The sequence below is a fragment of the Arachis duranensis genome, chromosome 5, assembly GCF_000817695.3.
Source record: "Arachis duranensis cultivar V14167 chromosome 5, aradu.V14167.gnm2.J7QH, whole genome shotgun sequence".
Taxonomy (NCBI): Eukaryota; Viridiplantae; Streptophyta; class Magnoliopsida; order Fabales; family Fabaceae; genus Arachis; species Arachis duranensis.
The window spans coordinates 39,856,849-39,877,902 of NC_029776.3; the positions used below are offsets into that span (position 1 = coordinate 39,856,849).

The 21,054-nt window shown below is 35.4% G+C and overlaps 1 protein-coding gene across 1 annotated transcript; it reads right to left on the reverse strand.

Annotated features, from left to right (window-relative positions):
* Positions 1–1,959: 1,959 nt before the first annotated feature.
* On the reverse strand, positions 1,960–6,853 carry LOC107489215 (uncharacterized). Its single transcript, XM_052261707.1, has 8 exons — positions 6,848–6,853; positions 6,636–6,719; positions 4,694–4,773; positions 4,520–4,595; positions 2,734–4,384; positions 2,425–2,641; positions 2,059–2,253; positions 1,960–1,972 (listed from the first exon to the last, which is right to left on the reverse strand). Exons 1-8 carry the CDS (start codon positions 6,851–6,853, stop codon positions 1,960–1,962), a joined length of 2,322 nt encoding a protein of 773 aa, XP_052117667.1.
* Positions 6,854–21,054: the final 14,201 nt, after the last annotated feature.

Below are 21,054 nucleotides of genomic sequence, written 5' to 3' on the forward strand. Positions count from 1 at the left end.
CGATTGAAGTCCTTGGCAACAGGAAATCCATCAGAAAATAACAACTGCTTTGGAATCACAGTCCAACCCAGTCAAACTCCAGTGAACCTGGCATACTTGCTAAATAACGAAACCTCAAGGGAAACCTGCAATTTGCCATAACCACTCAGTCATACACACAGATATCCAACAGAAATCAACAGTATTCATCAAATGTAAAAAGCAGTCACTTGGAAAGCTACAAATAAAAGTGGCATAATTACACTCGAGTCTACATAGGCCTGCATATTAATTAAAAGTGGCATTATTTACAGAGAATAGCTACAAAGGTCAGTCACTTGGAAAGCTCAAATAAAAGAAATAATGGTTGAGGGGGCATGGTGTCTTGTAAGCTCAAATAACACCTTTATCAACTTCTCGGAATCACCTGCAATCTAGAATAAATTCTGTAAAAGTGCAGGCCCAGTTGCCCACTATATTATAAACTAAACAGAGAAGAACAAGGAACACTTTGAAAGCACTTTCTCTTTCTTACAAGATAAAGGCAATTTAATCCAAACAAAGGAGGAATCTAGGCATTCAAATGAAGCAATGTCATCTAAAATACAAGAATAATTCTAGATCCTCCTAAGGAATTCTCCCAACAGTCCTCATAATTGCCAAACAAGAAAAAATATTTAAATGCTTTGAAAATGTATTTAGTAACTTCTGAAAAACTTCAATGTCTTTTACACAAGCATATCCTCATTCTCATCATAGTTTTCATTGATTATTGGAAGATCATCATCTACAACTATTCTCGCCAATTTTATATTTGTATTTTCATCTGGAAAAAGAGACTCTAAGTCTTGTGGTGGATAATTATCATTGGATACTGTAATTTCATCATCTTCACCCATATTATCTCCACCCATGTTATACAAATCTCTTGGCTTCAAGTGAATTGGTATGCACCATCCTTTTTCTTTCTCATCATCCACATAATATACCATCTGGGCTTCAGAAGCTTTAATATATGGCTCGTCATCTTCATGTTCACCAGTATGTATGAGCCTTGTAAAGTTCACAGATAAAAAACCCAAATTGTCCTTTTTGATTCCTCTAGGACTAGTTGTGTTTGCCCATTGACATTTAAACAAGAGAACTGTAAAGCCATTGTAGAAAAGCTCAATGATGTCTACCAACTTTCCATAATAAGGTACCGCACCAAAGTTCATTCGGGTATCTTTACTACTTGAGTAACTTCTTGTTCCAAATGTACCAAAAACTCTGCTATTCTGAGTTTTTAATCCATTATCCCTTGCTAAAGTTCGAAATCTATATCCGTTAACATCATATGAAGAGAACTTTCTTGCTTGGTCATATGGTCCTTGAGAAAGACTGATAAGAATGTCTTTATCCACATCAGGAAGTTTGTTGAGATTAGCACAAATCTAAAAGCACATTAACATGTTTGTATTAGTCATAGACATATTGCAAAAATAGAAAATGAAATAAGTGAAATTTCTCTTACATGATTAGAGAACCAATCAACAAATTCTCTATGAACCTTTTTGTCTATCTCAGTAGTATCCCTTGTTCGGCTTCTTAATCTTTTCTTCACAATATCTCTATAATCCCTAAGATAGTTATCAACTGCACGACAATTTGTCAAAACATGCCTATGAGCCTGCCTCTTCTCAATTGGTGATAAAGTAAAATATGTGAAACCAGTATTTGATTCTCCAACTTGAGGAAACAGCTTAAATATTCGTGAATTGGGATCTATCTGGGTAGGCTCATTACCAACACGCTTACGTCGATTCTATATTGTCTCAATATTGATATCTAGGTAGGCTCATTACCAACACGCTTACGTTGATTCCATATTGTCTCAATATTGTCCAGGTATCTTGAACAAAATGTAAGGATCTCTTGCATAAGATAACCTTCAGCAATAGAGCCCTCTGGTTGTGCTTTATTACGCATATAAGATTTTAGTTATCCCAAGTACCTATTAATTAAGCCAAAACTGTTAATATTAATAGGAAACTTATACACTATTTTAAAATCAAGGTAAAGAAATTTATTCTTTGTTACCTTTCTATCGGATACATCCACCGGTAGTGTACAGGACCTCCAAGCTTAACTTCTTCAACAAGGTGAACCACCAAATGAATCATAACTGTAAAAAACGATGGAGGAAATAACATCTCCATATGGCATAGAGTGAGCACAATTTGATCTTGCAACTTATCTAAATCCTTAATAATCAATCTTTTTTCACATAACTTCCTAAAGAACGAGCACAATTCAATCAAGATTGCTGAAACTTCACTAGGCAAACTCGTTCACATGGCTAATGGTAGCAATTGTTGCATTAATATGTGATTATCATGGCTTTTTAGCATCCCATTGATCTTAAGGTTGTCAACATCAATGCACCTAGATATGTTACTTGAATACCCGTCTGGCACACTAATATTTTTTAAAGTTGACAGAAAAGCCTTCTTGCCTTTATTAGTCAGTGTAAAGATAGCTGGAGCGTAATTTCCATTCTCATCTGGCCAAAGATCTTGTTTACAGCCTAAAGCTTTAAGATCTTTTCGAGTATTGAGGTGGTCTTTTGACTTGGTGCTGTCATTTAGTAACGTGTATATCACATTATCACATACATTTTTTTCTATATGCATCACATCAAGATTGTGATGCAATAGGTTATACTTACAATAGGGAAGTTAAAAAAAATGCTTTTCTTCCTCCACTGCTTAGCACCTTCTGCAGCACGCTCACCACGTCTTCTTTTTCCCCTAACTTTTGCCTCTTCTTTTCTACCAAATGTGACATTGATGTCCTTGACTTGCTCAAGTATATCAAGACCAGATAACCTCTTCGGTGGATTGCGGAATTCTTGCTCTCCATTAAATCGAACCCTATTCAATCTAAACCGATGCCTTTGATTAAGAAAACGACGATATCCTATGAAACATGATTTTCTACTATGAGGAAGTTGAAAAGGAACAGAGTCGAAGTTATAAGATGGACAAGCAAGTCCAGTGTACGTGTTCCACCCGGAGAGAATTCCTAACCCAGGAAAGTCACTTATAGTCCACATCAACGCCGCATGCAATTTGAACGCCTTTTTCTCAAAAGAATCATATGCATCCACGCCCTCATTCCATAACTCTTTTAGCTCTTTGATCCACGGTTGTAAGTAGACATCTATATTGTTTCCTGGCATCTTTTTTCCAGGAATTATCATTGAAAGAATAAAAGACGTCCGCTTCATACAAATCCAAGGAGGAGTGTTGTAAGGAATGAGAATAACTGGCCAAGTACTAGAATTTGCATTCATACTACGATAGGGATTAATACCATCAGTAGCTAATGCCAAACGTATATTTCGTGGATCCTCTACGAAAGAAGTGTTTTTTAAATCAAACATCTTCCAAGCTTCTGAATCTCTAGGATGCGTCATTACACCATCTTCCTTAGGAGCAACATCATGCCATCTCATGGCCTCGGCTGTCTTTGAAGACAAAAATAACCTTTGCAAATGAGGTTTTAGTGGAAAGTAACGAAGAACTTTAGCAGGCACCTTCTTCCTAATATTCCCATCATTTGATTCTTGAATCTCACCACCCTTTGTATCTAGTTTCCATCTAGACCTGTTGCAAACTTTACACATTTCTTTCTCCTTGTCTTCACCCCAATACAGCATGCAATTGTTCGGGCATGCATGTATCTTCTCATAATTCATACCAAGCTTCAAGATAGTTTTCTTTGCTTCATAAAATGAACTCGGAATCTTTGCATGTTCAAATGCATCATGTAAGAGTTCAAATATCATCGACATTGCCTTGTTAGTCATCCCACATATACACTTAATATGATACATCTTCACCAAAAAGGACAATCTTGAATATCTTGTACACCCTTCATACAAAGGTAGTTCTGCATGACTTGCTAATTCTTCAAACTCCGATGCATCAGCTACATCTGGCATCACTCTTTCAACTCCATCAATGTCTTCATCTGACTCTAATGAGACTTCATTTGCCCAGTGCATATCAGTTCCAAAAGCATCTCCAAGCATGTCATGAATAGAATCTTGATTAAAATCATCAAAAGCATTTGAAGCATCACTATTTGAGACGTTACTACTGGGATCCCCTACCTCAGTCTCTCCATGATAAAACCAAAGTGTATATTCTTTCGGGAATTGGGTACATATCAAGTGATCGTACATCTCACCCTTTGTCACTTTTTTTCTAAAATCGCACTTCAAACAAGGGCATATAGTTGCTTCAGCTAAACTATTTTCGAAGGCAAAATCAATAAACCTCTTAACCCCTCGCTCATACTCTATTGAGTTTCGTGGCTTTGTGATCCATGACTTATCCATTGAACCAATATAAGAATATTCCTTCAAATTTCAAACAAGAGTATATCCTTAATTCTATCTACAATGCAATAAATACTAAACTATGAAAAGTACCATGCAATAAAAATATAGTTTGTACAGTAGTAAAAATAAATATAAACTAAGAAAAAAACTAACTGAATGTGGCGATGCCGCAAGGAAGCTCCACCTTCTAACTCTCTCACTTCCAACAATACTTATATGAATCTTCTCTCTGCATTCATATAGAAAATTCTAATGAGAAAATTCCAGGTTGACTTTAAGGACTTAATAAATATAAACCTTCATTTTCACTTGACCTTAAAATTTCACCGCGTGGGCCAGAGATTATTATCAACGAAAGCAAGCAAATACAAGTCAAACCATGATGTGCACAAGGCAAGACCACATATCTACGTCAATCATATTAGATATACATTATTAAAATAGTACAATAAGATATTTTTTTAAAATTATCTATCATTTAGTCTTTAATCATATATATATGGAAAATGCTTTAATTAAATTTGACGATCCAGATGTCTTAGTTTTATCCTTCCTGATCCTGGTCCAACATTGAAAAACACTAATTCTGGTCTAAAACTGGTATTAAAGAGAAAGAAAGCACTAGTAAAAATAGCAGCAGCAGTAGTCTCGCAATGTAAAATATATTAGCAATGGAGAATTGGAAATCTCATATATATATTAGCTCCATTAATTTATTTCCTATAATATAGAAGTTAGACACCTAAGTCAATATGAACACAAGAAAGTTAGTAAGAGATAGTTTTTTTATACTAGTAGTGATGGTGGTCTTTTGCTTTTAGCTTTTGCTATAAATTAGTCATCAAGCTCACATCAAGTTTATAGGTGCACAAAAACAAAACTATCAGGTTTTACAAGGATGGACAATAGATAGAGAGATGAAATCTAAGACTAAAGTTCAGCTAATTAGCTTTTCCATTTCTAGTATAGCAATTTGCATAATTCAGGAAGATGACTAACCGATTCATGATGTCATCAAGGCACAAAAACATCAAAGAAATCAAGAGAAGAAATAATAAAGGGAGAATTCAAAGAAATCTAGTTGAAGCATTTCATCGAATATGTTAAGTGCAGAAAAAAAAGTGAATTCTATACTCTTAATACTGTTACATGCACACAAACAAAGTAAAACAAAACACAATTGCACGATATATAAGTAAAATGGAGAAGAATTATGACCAGAACAGTTCCAAGATTGTAAATTGCCTGATGGAAATCAAATTGTAAACTGAATAGCTGCACGGAACTGCATTGAAGAATATTGGAAAGTTAAAAAGTGGAAGAGAGAATAAGTTATATGCTAAAGGACATAGTAAATGTAAAGAACTGGTTTGCAAATTTTATCTGGTATCCTCCTATAACTTTTGTACCTTGCTGATAGCAGTTCTTACAATCTTTTGCTTTTCTCAAAATGGAACAATGGCACTAAGTTCCTAAATTGGAAAAAAAAAATACAAAGCACAAAGAAAATAAGTTAGAACTCCAATACAGAAAAAATATAATTCATATATCAAGATTGATAGCAATATCTTGTTTTGTTTAATTAAGTTCATTTTATCAAAGAAATAAAATGATGAAAGCCTGGGTGATTATTTACTATAGAATAATAAATTTTAGCAACATAGTTACACAATCAGTGATATAATGTAAGGACTATTACTTAACAAAATAAAGAAATAGTAGAATAAGCTAATTATGAAATAAGACTCTGGTTTAATATATCTGGAGTGTGCTACATGTATGTACGGATAACCTTGTTAGCTAAGGATTAATAAAAGATGTGACTCCCCTAAATTTACTTAAATTGATAACTAGCAGTAGTTGAAGATAAGATTTGTTTATGAGTCAAGAAGTGCTTTTGGTATAAACAAGGCCTTTCAGGAGAAATTCAAGTGTTTGGTTCCCAGAAAGGTGGTGAAAACAGTTTCTTTAATATCTTTTCCAAGAAGCTCAAGTTTTTTGCTTCAACAAAAGTTCTACTATAAATCGTTGCCCCCAGAAGAAGCACTACCCAAAAATGCAGTAAGAAGCATGCAATCATAATACAGACTCATTGCTTTCTTATGCCTTTTGTATGAAATTAGTCTATTTATTTTCACTATGAATTAAAATGTGAAAAATTAGTCCATTTATTTTCACTATGAGTTCTGAGTTCAGTATTATGCAGTATCCATCAACAAATTTACAATCTACAAGAGCAAGAGCTGCCAAGAACCATATTTATGCTGACCTGTTTCCATAGTTCTTCAGCTTCCCTTGTGCGACCATGCATTTTTGTCCGATCAGAGATTGCTATAGCCCAATTGTAGAAAGCCTAAAGTTTGATAGAGGGAAAAAATTGTGTTTTATGTCTATAAAGGTGTTTTAATTAAATCACATGCAGCATGGAGTAGATAATTAAATTAAAACAAAATGCCTAAATGGATCAAATCTTTCTCTAACCCGCATTTCCATCAGCAGCATTAACACAAAAGATCATTTCCAAACTTTAAAGCAAATAATTTTATCTATCTTAACCATTAATTGTTTCATCTTCTTGTTCATCGATATTGTGGCATTAATAAGGAAAATATGTGAATAATCTTCTTATTCATTATATTTTATTACCAATTCTTAGAACCTTGTGTTGTGAATCTCTAGTAAAATTGATTAGCATTTATTCTTACTATGACAAATTTCTTTTAGAATAATTAATTAATACTTCTTAATATTAGAAGAAATCTGTTCATGCTAGTAAGGTTCCACCCAACTAAATAGTAATAATCAATGAAGACCAAATAATAATACCTTTTTGACAGGTCAACCGTCTCAGATTTTACATTTATTCTTCTCAAGAGCTTCTCAAATTTTGCTTCAGCTTCAGTGGTTCTTCCTCTCTGAAAAATACCTCTAACAAAGTAAGATCAACACTTAAATACTAGATTTACAAGATGATGAATGACTTCGGTTATCATAGTAATATTAACTAATAAATAAAATGAAATTTAAATACCTGAAAAATTCTAAAATATCTCGGAACAAGTTCATCTGGCTATTAAGATCCTTTTTGGCAGAATCCTTGCCACGGGATGAATGAGACTGTTTAGCCCAAAAATCGCACAGCATGATATTTCACTATAACTGAAACTTGAAAGTAGTAACTAGTAGTAGTAAGTATTGAAAGGATAATGACAAACAAAAAAGAATTCTCAAAATTGTTCATTAATAGTACTCAGAAACTCGGTTAAAACGGAACACAAATTAAACCAAGATCCACTAACAATATCATTCTATAGACCTAACACAAAAGAAAATAGGTTGAAGCATTTCATCGAACATGTTGACTGCAGGTCAGGTAAAATTAAAATGATATAAGAGAATTCAAAGAAACAATCGCAAGTATGAACATGAGGATATAATCATAACAGTAAATTGCAGCAACAACAAAGAAATTGCAGGAAAAAATATAGTAAAAGAACAAGTAAATACTCACTATCAGTGTTCAGTGGGGTTGGAAAAGAAGAAAAAAATCGCCAAATGGAGAATTAGGGTAAGGTTCGCACACATAAAATAGGAGAAGAGAAAGGACGACGCGGGGGACGACGAACAGTGAAAGGCGAGCGTGAAGCGCAACGGTGAACAGCGAACGCGACTGCGACGCAGCGACGGTGAACGGCGAACACACTGTGACGGTGAACGGTGAATGCGATCTGCGACGGTGAAGGTAATGGTGTTACTTTTCCTGTTTCTCGTCTCTTCTCATTTCATCTCAAACAGCAGAGTAAAAGGAAGAGTGAAGATAGATAAATTTCATTACTGACGGTCAAAAAAATTATATTATAAGTGTCACAATGTTAATTAATGGAGACCCTTAGAATTAGGGTCACAAATTTAGTGTAGCTATATAACTAATTTGGTGTAGTGAAGGAATAAGATGCAAAATATTTTTTGTTTGTTTCTTATATATATAAGTGTATATATAAAGTATTTAATGTGTTTTAAACACTATAATTTTAGAAATTATTTTTTTTCTAATGTTCTTGATTATAAAGAGTGGCCTGACAACCAAGAGTTTTATTTTCAAGAATATAATTAGTATATACATTTAATGTATTAGGGATTTAATTTTATATTTTTACCTAGACAACTTGGGAGTATAAAATTTAATTCACGTGTACTGATAAAAAATTCTCTAACAATAGAGATAAATTCTAAAAGTTAGAAGATTGCAAAAAAGAGAAATAATAATAAATTTATCTCTTATTTACAAGGAGCAACCTGACAACCATAAGACTTGTACTCAAAGATAGAATTTATTTATGCATATGATGATGTATAAGGAGAATTAATTTTATACTTGAACCTAAACAACCTAGGGGTATAAAATATAATTCATTTAAATAATAGTCTGAAAGCTAGATAATTATTTGGGATTATAATTGTATGAGATATAATTTAATCATGTTTATTTAGAATAGGTATGAGTAACAACTTGATGACCAAATGCTAATTCATGATTCTAAATAATTTTAACAAAAATATAAATTTCTTAATTTACTTTCATATTTTAGATTTTTTAAATATGTCCACTTTTTGTATGGCATACTTGAAAGTAATATATTGGCTATAATTTGAGAATTATTTTTTCAAAAGGCTATCATTGAGATGATAATCCTACTGAAATAATATCCTCCAATAAAATTAGTTGTGGAACGATTAAAACTTGTGAAGTATTTAGAATATTATTTTACTGCAATATAGGTTGTTTTGGCAACCATGAGTTTGATACACCATTATTTTATGATATATTTTGGACTGAATTGAGAGGATTTTGTCAACTATTCTCACACTTATTCATGTAAATTGCATGTTTTTAAGTTTCCTTCCTAATTTTGTGCTATAATTGAAAACATGCTTCCTTGGCTTAAAATGTAAATTGTAATCCTCTCTTATTACCATTCGATGTCGTGATATGTGTGTTAAGTGTTTTCAGGTTTTATAGGGCAGGAATGACTTAGAGGATGGAAAAGAAGCATGCAAAAGTGGAAGGAACACAAGGAATTAAGGATTTCAGAATCTGGTAGTGACGCGCACGCGTGAATGACGCGTACGTGTGGCCAGGTGCAAGGTTCAGCAACGCATACACGTGACAAGCGTCACGTGCTGCACTTAACAGAACTCGCTGAGGGCAATTTCTAGGCTGATTTGGACCCAATTTCAAGCCCAAAAACGCAGACTAGAGGCTGGGATGGAGCTGAGATTGCAATTTTGACTTTAGTTTTTTATTAGTTTTAAATTCTAGTGAGAGAAACTCCTACTTTTCTCTAGGGTTTGGCATTCTTATTTGGATTTTCAAATTGGACCTTGAGAGAGTTGCTGCTACCTTCATTCCTCATCATTTTATTTCTAGTTTCCTCTTTAATTCCCTTTAGACTCTTTTCTAATTGGTTGTTGAATTCATGTCTGGATCTTGTTAATCTTGAATTTTATTAATGCATTGCATTATTTTTATGTTTATTTTTATTCCTTGTTTGATCATTGCTAATTATTGTTAGTGCTAATTTTGATTTAATTAATTTCTCATAATTATCATGTTTTTTATTTACACCTACCATGTGTTTGCGAAAATAGCATTCATGTTAATGGAGTAAATTTTCCAACTTGGCATGCCACACCCATTATAAAGCTCCGAGAACTTTTCTCTAGATTAGATAACTGGCGTGCCACGCCCATAGTGAACTTTAAAAACTCTCCTTTGGAAAACATAGCTGGCGTGCCACGCCCATTGTGAAACTTGGACATCCTTCTCTAGAGAATAAGCCTGGAGTGCCACACCCAGGCACGCCAGCAGGCACACCAGCTTTAAGATCCTGGCGTTTGCTTGAAGTGGCACACCCACACAAGCGCCTAGTCACCTTTGCTTGTTTTCTTCCTCTTTTGTTGCTCTTTTCACCTGAAATGCAAGCAAGAACTCATTTCAAAGTAATATCCTATAAATTCATGATATAGCTCTTATCAATACATTAAATCAATGAGAATTTATCACTTCTATGTCCCTTTTTTATGAGAAAAAGAGGTAGATGATGCAAGTCATCAGGATCTAAAAACCTTGAAGACCAAGTAATCCTCATGCATCTTCAAAATGAATTCACCTTTTTTCACATTGATCAAAGCTCTCCTAGTGGCCAGGAATAGTCTTCCTAGAATTATAAAGTCGTTTTCATCTTCTCCCATGTCAAGGACTACAAAATCAACAGGGAGGAAAAATTTTCCAACCTTGACCATGACATTCTCCACTATTCCATGTGCATGTTTCAGAGATTTGTTACCATTTGTAGTGCTATCCTTGTTGGATGTAATTCTTGGATTTGCAACTTTTTCATCACAAATAAGGGCATTAGATTGATACTTGCACCAAGATCACACAGAGCTTTGTCAAAGGTTGTGCTCCCAATGGTGCATGGAATCTGAAAGCTCCTTGGATCTGGCATCTTCCTTGGCAATTTGCTCTAAATTATTGCACTACATTCCTTGGTCAAGACCACTGTTTCATCTCTCTTTAAGGCCTTCTTCTTAGAGAGTAAGCCTTTCATGAACTTGACATAGAGAGGCATTTGCTCCAGAATATCAGCAAAAAGAATATTGATTTGCAACTTTTTAAAACTTCCAAGAACTGTGAGAATTGCTCGTCCTTGGTCTCTTTTTGGAGCTTTTAAGGGTATGGCATCTTCGGCTTGTGCTTTGGTGCCTTGGGTGGGGCGTGTACTATAGTACCCTCAGTCTTTTCTGGAGCTTCTACTTTCTCTGGTCCCTCAGCAACTTGTACTTCCTCCTCTATCACTGGTTCACTTACCAATATGATGGCCTTACACTCTTCTCTTGGATTAGGTACTGTGTCACTAGGAAGAGTGTTAGGAGGCCTCTCAGGTACTTGCTTACTCAACTGACCCACTTGTATTTCCAAGTTTCGAAGTGAAGCTCTAGTCTCCTGCATGAAGTTATGAGTGTTCTTGGAGAGCTCTGCAACTTTCGAAGCCAAGTCAGAAGTATTCTGAGGCTAAGAGGGCGCTTGTTGTGGCTGAGAGGCTTGAAACTAACGGTTGTTATTATTCTAATTAAAACCGTTTTGAGAATTGTTGAACTTTGGTTGCCTCTAAGATCGATTTCTCCACCCAAAGTTAGGATGATTCCTCCATCCCTGATTAAATGTCTTAGAATAGGGATCATTATTGGGATTTATAAAGGAGTTTCCCATGAAATTAACCTGCTCAGGAGTAAACTGGCCATAATCGTAAGTCTCACTTTGAGAGAAGCCACCACTCATATCATAGGAGGTGTCTTGAGTACTGACAGCTGAGACTTGCACTCCACTCAAGTGTTGTGTAATAGCATTAATTTGCTGAGATATAGCCCTGTTTTGGGCAGGAATAGCATCCAAGGTATCTAACTCCATGACTCCTTTCTTTATAGAGGACATCTCAGAAGAATATAAGTATTAGTTGTTAGCAACCATCTCAATCAACTCCAAAGCTTCCTTAGGGGTCTTTTTCATGTGGAGTGACCCTCCTGTAGAGTTATCCAAAGACATTCTAGCGGTCTCAGAGACTCGATCATAAAATATCTACAGTTGAATCCAGCCTGAGAATATATCAGGAGGACACTTACTGAGCATCAACTTATATCTCTCCTAGGCTTTATAGAGAGACTCACCCTCTCTCTTCCTGGAAGTCTGGACATCCATCCTCAACTTAGTTAGCCTTTGAAGTGGAAAGAACTTGGCCATAAACCTGTTAACCACCTTATCTTAAGTGTCCAAACTCTCATTGGGTTGAGTGTCAAGCCACTATTTAGCTCAATCCCATATAGCAAATGGGAATAGAAGTAGCTTGTAGACATCAGGATGGAATTAGTCTTCACAGTCTTATAGATTTGCAGGAAATTAGAAATAAACAGATTTGGATCCTCCTGCGGGAGTCCATAAAATTGGCAACTTTGTTGTACCAGAGAAATCAACTGAGACTTCAGCTGAAAGTTGTTAGCAGCAACAAGGGATACAACAATGCTATTCCTATAGAAATTCGGGCTAGGAGCAGTATAAGAGTCAAATGTTCTCCTAGGTTATGCAGGCATATTCTGAGGAGGATTAACAACATTGACATTAACCGCATTGTTGTTGTTATTGTTGTTGTTGTTGAGCTCCAAAGTTGACTCTTCAACTTCTGTCTCAAAATTATCTTTGAGATTCTCACCGGCTTTATAAGCTCTTTCTTATTGTAAACACCACCTCAATGTTCTTTCAATATCAGGATCAAAGTCTAAAAGAGGTTCTTTATTCCTGTTTCTGCTCATAAACAATAGAAAATAAAAAAGAAGTGGGAATCTCTACGTCAGAGTGAAGAGAATTCTCGGTGTGATACCTTGAGTAAAAGAAATAAATTAAAATAAACTAAACAAATAAAATAAAGAATTCAAAAAATAACTAAGAAAAATGGAACAAAATTTTTGAAATTTATAAGGAAAAATAAACAAGCAAAATAAAATAAAATAACTAGGTGACACCAAACTTAATTTCAGAAATTAAGGAAAAATAATTAATGCAATTTTCGAAAATTAAGGACAGAAATTAAATGAAACTAAAGCTAAAATGTCTAATCTAAGCAATCAAATAACTAGTAGTTGTCAATCACAGACAATTCCCAACAATGATGCCAAAAACTTGTCGCGGAATTTGAATATCCACAGCTAAACCAGCAAGAGCGCTGGGTCGTACCAAGTAATACCTTAGGTGAGTGAGGGTCAATCCCATGAGGATTGATGGACTGAGCAACAATAGTCGAATGACTCACTTAGTCAGGAAAATAGAAAGTGGTGTTTTGAGGGTTATAAATCGCATTAAAGAGTACTTTAGAGAGTAAGAAAGCAAATAGTGAAAATGGTGTGAAATATATATGAGAAAGCAGTTAAGATTTTGGAGTTATTTATTATTTCGGATTAAGTTTTTCTTCCAACTCTTTTAATCATGTAAGATTCACTTCATGGCAAACTATAATTGATTAAACCCTAATTCCTTAGTGATTTAGTCTTCTCTAACTTAATCAACCGCCAATGTCTTGGTCACTTAATATAGATTAAAGGGTTAGGTTCAATTATAGTTTATTAGCCACAAAAATCGTAATTACCCAAATATAAGAGGATTATATGTCACGTACCCCGTTAAGTCCAAGTAATTAGCAATTTAGGAGGAATTTACTTTCAAGTTGGTATTCAAGTGAGATAACTCTTCTGAGAATCACAAGAATGCATATAGAATAAGGGTTGTTCTTCTGATATAGCTAGATTCATAAGATGAAGAACGAGAATAATCCTTGAAATTGAATCAATACATTAATTAAAATAGATTAATTATAGTATTAATCCATCGAAATAAACAAAGCTTCTAACCTTAACCAATGAGGTTTAATGGCTCATTATTTAGAGAGAAAACTAGGGTTCAAAAAATATGAAAGTGCATAAGAGAGAAGATCCCCCTAAGGGCTGAATCTTTTCCCTTTTATATCTAGCCTAATTTGATTTGAAACTAAAATAAAATAACAAATTCTAAACCTAAAAGATTTTATTTGTAAAAAAAATAACTAAAATAAAAGATAATACAATAATTAAAAACTAAATCCAACTAAAGATGCTTCATTAGTGAGAATATGATCTGGATCATTGGCGCTAAACGCCAGATTTGGTGTTTAGCGCCTTTGTGGGCAGAAGATCTCCCTTCAATTATGAGTTCTTGGTGCTAAATGCTAGGCTTGGCATTTAGCGTCCAAATGTGCATAGGGCTTCCACACATTTCTGAGTTGCTGGCGCTAAACGCCCAGATCCGCGTTTAGCACCAGCTTGGCAGCTTCCAAACTCTTCTCTTTTCTTGCATAGGAACTTTGCAAAACCGATCCGAGCTTCACTTGAAATAATTAAAACACTGAAGCAACTCAAAGTAGTATTCAAAGAGGTTTAAAACACTAGAATTAAATTAAAACTCCATAAATTTGTATCTAAAATAAATAGAAAATAGATGAACGATGCTTACGCATCAATAAATAACCAAAAGAAGGAAAAATGGGATTCTTAACATCACAATGAAGAGAATCCCAGTAAAGTACTAAAAAATGGAAGAAAAAGAACTAAAATAAATTGAGAAAAGGGAAAAAATTTAAAAGAAAATAAACTAGAGAAAATGAGAATTAAAAAGGAATAAAAATAAACTAGACTAAACTAAAACAAAATACAATAAAGTAAGATAGAAGCTAAACAAAAATTGGAATAAAGAAAAAGGTACAATCTAGATAACTAATCAACTGGTAGTTGTTAGTCTCAGTTAATCCCCGACAACGGCGTCAAAAAATTTGTCCCAGAATTGACAATCCACAACTTACCGACAAGTGCACCGGGTCGTACCAAGTAATAAATCACGGTGAGTGAGTGTCGATCCCACGAGGATTAATGCACTAAGCAAGTAATGGTTGATTAGCTATTCTAGTTAGACAAGTTGAAATAAGATTTTTGGTTGTCAAATAGCATAAAAAGGCAAAAAAGTAAGAAAGCAAGCAATGGACGGTTGAAAAAATGATGTGAAAATGGAGTTAAGGCTTTGGAGATGTTTAAATGTCTGAATTAATATTTGTTGTCAACTACCTTGATCATGCAATGATTATGTTTACAGCAAACCCCAAGTGATTAAATTCTTTTTCCTATGCAATCCGATATCTTATAATCTAATTGACCGTCAATTCCTTGATCACTCAATTATATTAGAGGGTTAAGTTCAATTTCTGATTTATGAGCCACACAACCTTAAGAATCCCAAATTAGAATGCAGTTATAGGTCATGTACCACAATAAGTCCAGATAATTAGAAATTATAAGGAGTTGGTTTCAAGCTGTAATTCTAATGATATAACTTTTTCACGACTCAAATAGAATTCAAGTAATCAAAGCATTAATCAAGAGTAGAAGAACAAATATTTCTTAATCTATTCGAGTAAACAGACCTCCTAACCCTAACAATAGAGGTTTAGTTGCTCATGGTGTAAAAAATCCTAGGAGAGAAAAGTGTAGAAAGTGCGAAATGAAAATTAGGAGAAGAGAAATCCCTGCAAAGGCGGATCTAAATCCTATTTATAGTCCTAATTAAAATAGATTAAAAACTTAAATAAAACCCTAAGAGATCTTTTCTAATAGTCTTGCAATTTCAAAAATCAAATCTCCAAAAGCCTTGTTGATTTTTTATAATGTGGTCCCATCCTTTTTAGTACGTACTCGGCACTAAACGCCAGGTTCTGGACATTTGGCGCCATCCAAGCAGTGGAGGTTGTACGTGAAAAATAGGCTTGGGCGCTAAACGCTGGTAGCTGGGCGTTTAATGCTAGGTCTCCTGAAACGAGGCACACTTTACGAAGCTTTGGGTGCTAAACGCCAGGTCGTGGCATTTAACGCCAAGCACCCAGAGAAGAATTAATCAAATTGAGCTCTTGTGGTCGTGCGTACACACAACGTATGCATACACACGATCTTCCTTTTTGCTCCAATGATCCTTATGCACTAATTCTTCACCAGGATATTACTTGAAATCAATCAAAATCCACAAAACTCAAAGTAGTATCCAATGGGGGGCTAATCCACTAAAATCCTCTAACAAATCAATAGAAAAACTATATAAATCACATAAAAAAGATACAAAGAATGCTCACGCATCAAGGAGATACCTGGGTTGGATAGATCTTTGGTCGAGCACAAGCTCCCTATTATGCCTAATGCTCAACCCATTAAACCAGCTCCCAAATACTTTGCACCTAAGATCATGATCAAAATGAAGAAAAAAGTTGAGCGTCTGCTAAAACGTGGATTTATTCGAACTGCCAGGTATGTCAAATGGATTTTTAATATTGTACTTGTTATTAAGAAAAATGGAAAATTAAGAGTGTGTATTGATTTTAGAGATTTGAATAAAGCAACAGCAAAAGATGAGTATCGCGTGCTAATTGCAGAGATGTTGATCGACTCTACAGTAGGAAGCAAACTTCTGAGCTTCATGGATGGATACTTAGGATAAAATCAAATATTCATATCCCAGAAAGATATAATAAAAACAGTTTTTCGATGCCTTGGAGCCATTGGCACCTATGAATGTTTAGTCATGCCATTTGGACTGAAGAATGTTGGGGCTACTTACCAAAGAGCAATGAATTCTATTTTCTATGATTTTATTGCTAAGTTTATGAAAATCTACATTGATGATGTAGTGGTGAAGTCGGAGTCGAAACAATCTCATTTGGATAACTTAGAAACTTCTTTTAAATTAATGAGGTACCATCGAATTAAAATGAACCTATTGAAATGTGCTTTTAGTGTGTCTGCAGGAAATTTTTTGGGGTTCATTGTGCAGAAAAAAAGAGTAGCTATCGACACTAACAAGTGCAAGGGTATTTTTGATTCATTAACTCCCAAAAACAAGAAAAAACTTCAATATTTCTTAGGTAAAGTGAAATTTCGTCAACGTTTCATTTCAAACCTATCAGAAAAATAAGGATATTTACTCTTTTATTAAAATTGAAACAGGAAGAAGAATTCAAATGGGAAGAAGAACATCAACAAGCATTTGCCCAAATCAAGTAGTATTTAACTTCACCATCAAACTTGGCACCTGTTAAGCAAGGTCAACCACTAAGGATATATATAAAGCTGTGTCAACTTTAGGGAGCATACTAACCCAAGAAGACCAAGATGGCAGTGAAAGAGTAGTTTACTATCTAAATCGAATGTTAATTGATGTATAAACTCGATATATTGCAGTCGAGAAGCTTTGCTTAGCCTTATATTACTTGGTACTAAATTAAAAGTTATTTGATTGGAAAGAATGCTTATGTTGTTTAAAAATTCGATGTTATTAACTACATGCTTTCTTATCCAATTTTGAGAGATTGAATCGGGAAGTAGATGTTAAGTGTAATAGAATATTCTTTATTTTACATTCTTGTTAGAGCTGTCAAAGGATAGGTGATTGTTGACTTTTTAGTAGATTACTCTTGTGTGGACATTGATGAATGACCCGTCGAGAATAAAGCTGGATATTTAGAACTTAAGTCTTGGAAATTATTCTTCGATGGGTCAAAGCATCAAAATGGGTAGGAGTTGGATAGTAATGACCACCCCTGTTAACTTATCAACCAATTTTATGTTTTGACTAAAGCCAAGATTATTGAATAATCAACCGAATATGAGGCCTTAATTATTGGCCTAGAACTTTTAATAGAAAAAAGGGCTCGAACAATCGAAACCCCGTGAGATTCACAACTAGTGGTTCAATAGTTACCCAGAAACTTTTATGTTGTAAGCCAAAATTTGGCTAACTATTTTGTGGTAGCAGTTTGACTATTAGTTGAATTTGACTCATTTTCAATAAAGCACATATTTAAAGTGTCGAATCAAGAGGCTAATGAATTAGCCCAAATGGCTTCTAACTATAAAATATCTCCCAATTTGATAAAAGAGTTCAGTGAAATCGAAACTACCTTAACTCATTTAGAGTTAAGAGGAGTGTGTTGTGCAAATGCAATAGATCCAAGTGATTGGAGGTTCAGGATCATAGACTATCTCAAAAATCCCAATCAATTAAAGAGCAGATCAAAAGGTTAAATACCTAATGTTGAGCTTTGTATTGATTGGAGGAGATTTGTTTAAGAAAAATATCGATGGTTCTTTACTCCAATGTATTGGTATTCAGAAGCTCATCTGGCTATGGTTAAGTTACATGAAGGTATTTGTGGAGATCACGAGTCGGGTCAAAAGATGCATTGAATCTTGCATCGACGAGGATTGTATAGGTCGAGTATGATAGATGAGTTAAATAAATCAAATTAAACTCGACTAATGGCTTTAGATAGAATATTTTGACAAAAAATCTATAGCTAAGTCATAATATAAGAAAGTAAAGAATAAGCGATTTGTAATTAGTGACTTGGTTTTAAAATTAATCCTTCACACTGAGCAAGTTAAAGGAAAATGGTCACCGTTATGGGAAGGACCTTTTAAGTTTAAAAAGATATTTGATGGTAATGCATATGAGTTAAGAGATATAAGAAATAATCAACAAATTGGGCAGATAAATGAAAAATATCTCAAATCATATAATTGTGGTGAAAGTTCATACAAAACATCGACCAAGATATAAAATTAAAATTCAAACAAAGTCCTGAACTTAAGCTTCAACTCCTCCTATTTTCGACCCAGAGCGGCTGAAGCCTCCGAAATTTCATCTTGGACTTTGTGGCCTGAGTTACTACTTTGACTAGGGCAGAATGGCTAGTGGACTTAGAATCATAAACCTTCTAGACCTTCTAAAGTCAAAGAGTTAGTCAAGTTAGCTACTGCAATCTTCTCTTTGCTATCCTTTAACTCAACCAATTCTTTCTCAAGAATATCAATTCTAGATGCCATAATTTGTTCTTTAGTTTAACCCTCTGATGAAAGTTTTTTTACTTGAGACTTGGCCATACCATATTTCTTTAGTTGGTTCTCATAATTGGCCAACGCCTCAATTGACTCGTTTAGGTGTTCTTCAGCCATTTCAGATTTAGAGATATGATTATAAATATCCTTAATAAAGACCCTTAGAGTTGTGTGAACCTCAATTAGAATTTTTTGATCGAGAAAACTGAGAGAATCGAGTAGTCAAACCTTTAGGACAATATTGTTGTTAATATCCTCCAATGGTTGATTAAGGCAGTTGAGAATGGTGTTCATCTTCTCGACAACAAAAGGATAAAGATCTAGTGGTGTTTGAGGTTGAGGAGAAGTGGCTTCCTCCTCATGGGTCAAAATTTTTGGCATTGATTCCTGAACTAAGGATACAAGGTTCGGCTATGGATCTGAAGAAGATAGCACCCTAGTTCCCTTTGTGGAATATACCTGTTGAGCTTTAGATAAAATATTGGCAAGGTCAAAGTCGAGGTCTTCAAAGTCTAAATCTCCAGCCTTTAGAGTAGGAACATTGAAATAAGGCTCTAAATCCTGTTCAACAGTAGCCTGATTTGCGCCAGGTGTGATCGTAGAAGTGGCTGCAGCAGTTATCGAAAAAGGAATTGACTTTTGATGTGTTTCTTCATGACTTGGCAAAGGCATATAGCTTGCCTACAAGAGGAAGGAAAATAAGTATGAATATAAACAAATAAAATGAAGTACAAAAATGGTAAAGAACTTTACCAATGGAGAATTAGTCGAGACCTGAGAAGCAGTAGTCGATGGAATGGTCCATATTGGACCTAGAATGGGAATTGAAGGTACGACCATTTGTCAAGGAATAGGATGAATGACTGCAATGTCGACACCGGATGGGTCCACCTTTAGTTCATAACGACTTTTTGTTTCGACCCGGGACTTGGAGCTCTTCTTTGACTGCGTAGACTGAAAACAAATGGGATAACAGGAGATACTAAGTATTTGTTTAAACAAATCAAACATAAGCTCAAAGGTACTATGAAACTACCTTAGAAGAAATAGTGGGATATGTTCTTTGTACCTGATGACAAGTCATCATATACCCATTTTTCAAGCTAATTTCACTTGTTTAGTTAGCATTTATGCACTTTCTTGCATTCTAAGTAAGTGATTTGGAATGAAAATGCACAACATCTCTAAATCAAGCAACCACCATGAAATTAATGTTAAATCATGAGGTTTGAGCTAATTTTAATTGCATTTTAATTGATTTATAAGCCTCTTGAATTTAGTGATACTTTGAGTGGTTGTTTGGTTTATTTTAGGTGAAGAAAAGGAAAGAAAATGAAAAGCGTGGCCTAAGAAGTGTGACGCAAGAAAAGGAAAGCGTGGCAAAGGAAAGGGGAAGCGTGCCGCATTACAATGGAGAAGCAACCTTGCCCTCCACAAGGGCAGACTGCTCTCTGGGAGGGCAACATTTGGTGACCAAACAAGAAAAGGCAACATTGCCCTGCCCTTGTGGAGAGCAGGATCGGGCACCTCAAGAAAGAAAATCCAAGGAAAAATAGCTCCCATGCATGCCACAAGGTTCGAACCAAGAACCATGAGGAAGCCAAGCCTTAAGGGTGACTAGCGTGCCAAGAAATCAAAAGAAAAAGTAGCGTGTTTGCAAGCCCCCAGGATCGAACCCACGACTTGAAGGAAGGATCCTGCCCTGCCCTTGGCGCGGGCAGGGCAGCAATTGGAATAGCGCACCACACAAAATTTTCTGGCGCACCAAAATTGATTCCTGGCGCACCAATTCCTTCCTTGGCACGATCCTGGCGCGCGCGTTCCATCCTTGGCGCACCAAACCGATCCTGCCCTGCCCTTGGCGCGGGCAGGGCAGCCTCCCACACACCAACGCACATCCTGGCGTGCCAATTTCCTTTCCTGGCGCACCAACCTTCGCATCTGGCAGCACCAAGCGCGCGCACGTCTCATCCTGGCGCATCAGCCTTCCCGCCCTGCCCTTGGCATGGGCAGGGCAGCCTCTGGCCGCACCAACTCACGCCAAACGCGCACCAACTCGCACCAACATGCAACATGGCCGCACCAACTCCAAGCACCAAGCATCAATTTTCTGCCCTGCCCTCCACAAGGGCAGGGCAGCCTCCTGGGAGTGGTTTTTGGGCCAAAATTCAAAT

Excerpts from the sequence above, each read along its gene's own strand:
- LOC107489215 (XM_052261707.1), bottom strand. Across the intron at positions 4,385-4,519 it reads TTGCGGCATCGCCACATTCA|GAATATTCTTATATTGGTTC; the intron begins GTTAGTTTTTTT and ends TGAAATTTGAAG. Across the intron at positions 2,254-2,424 it reads AATATTAGTGTGCCAGACGG|GAAGTTATGTGAAAAAAGAT; the intron begins GTATTCAAGTAA and ends CTCGTTCTTTAG.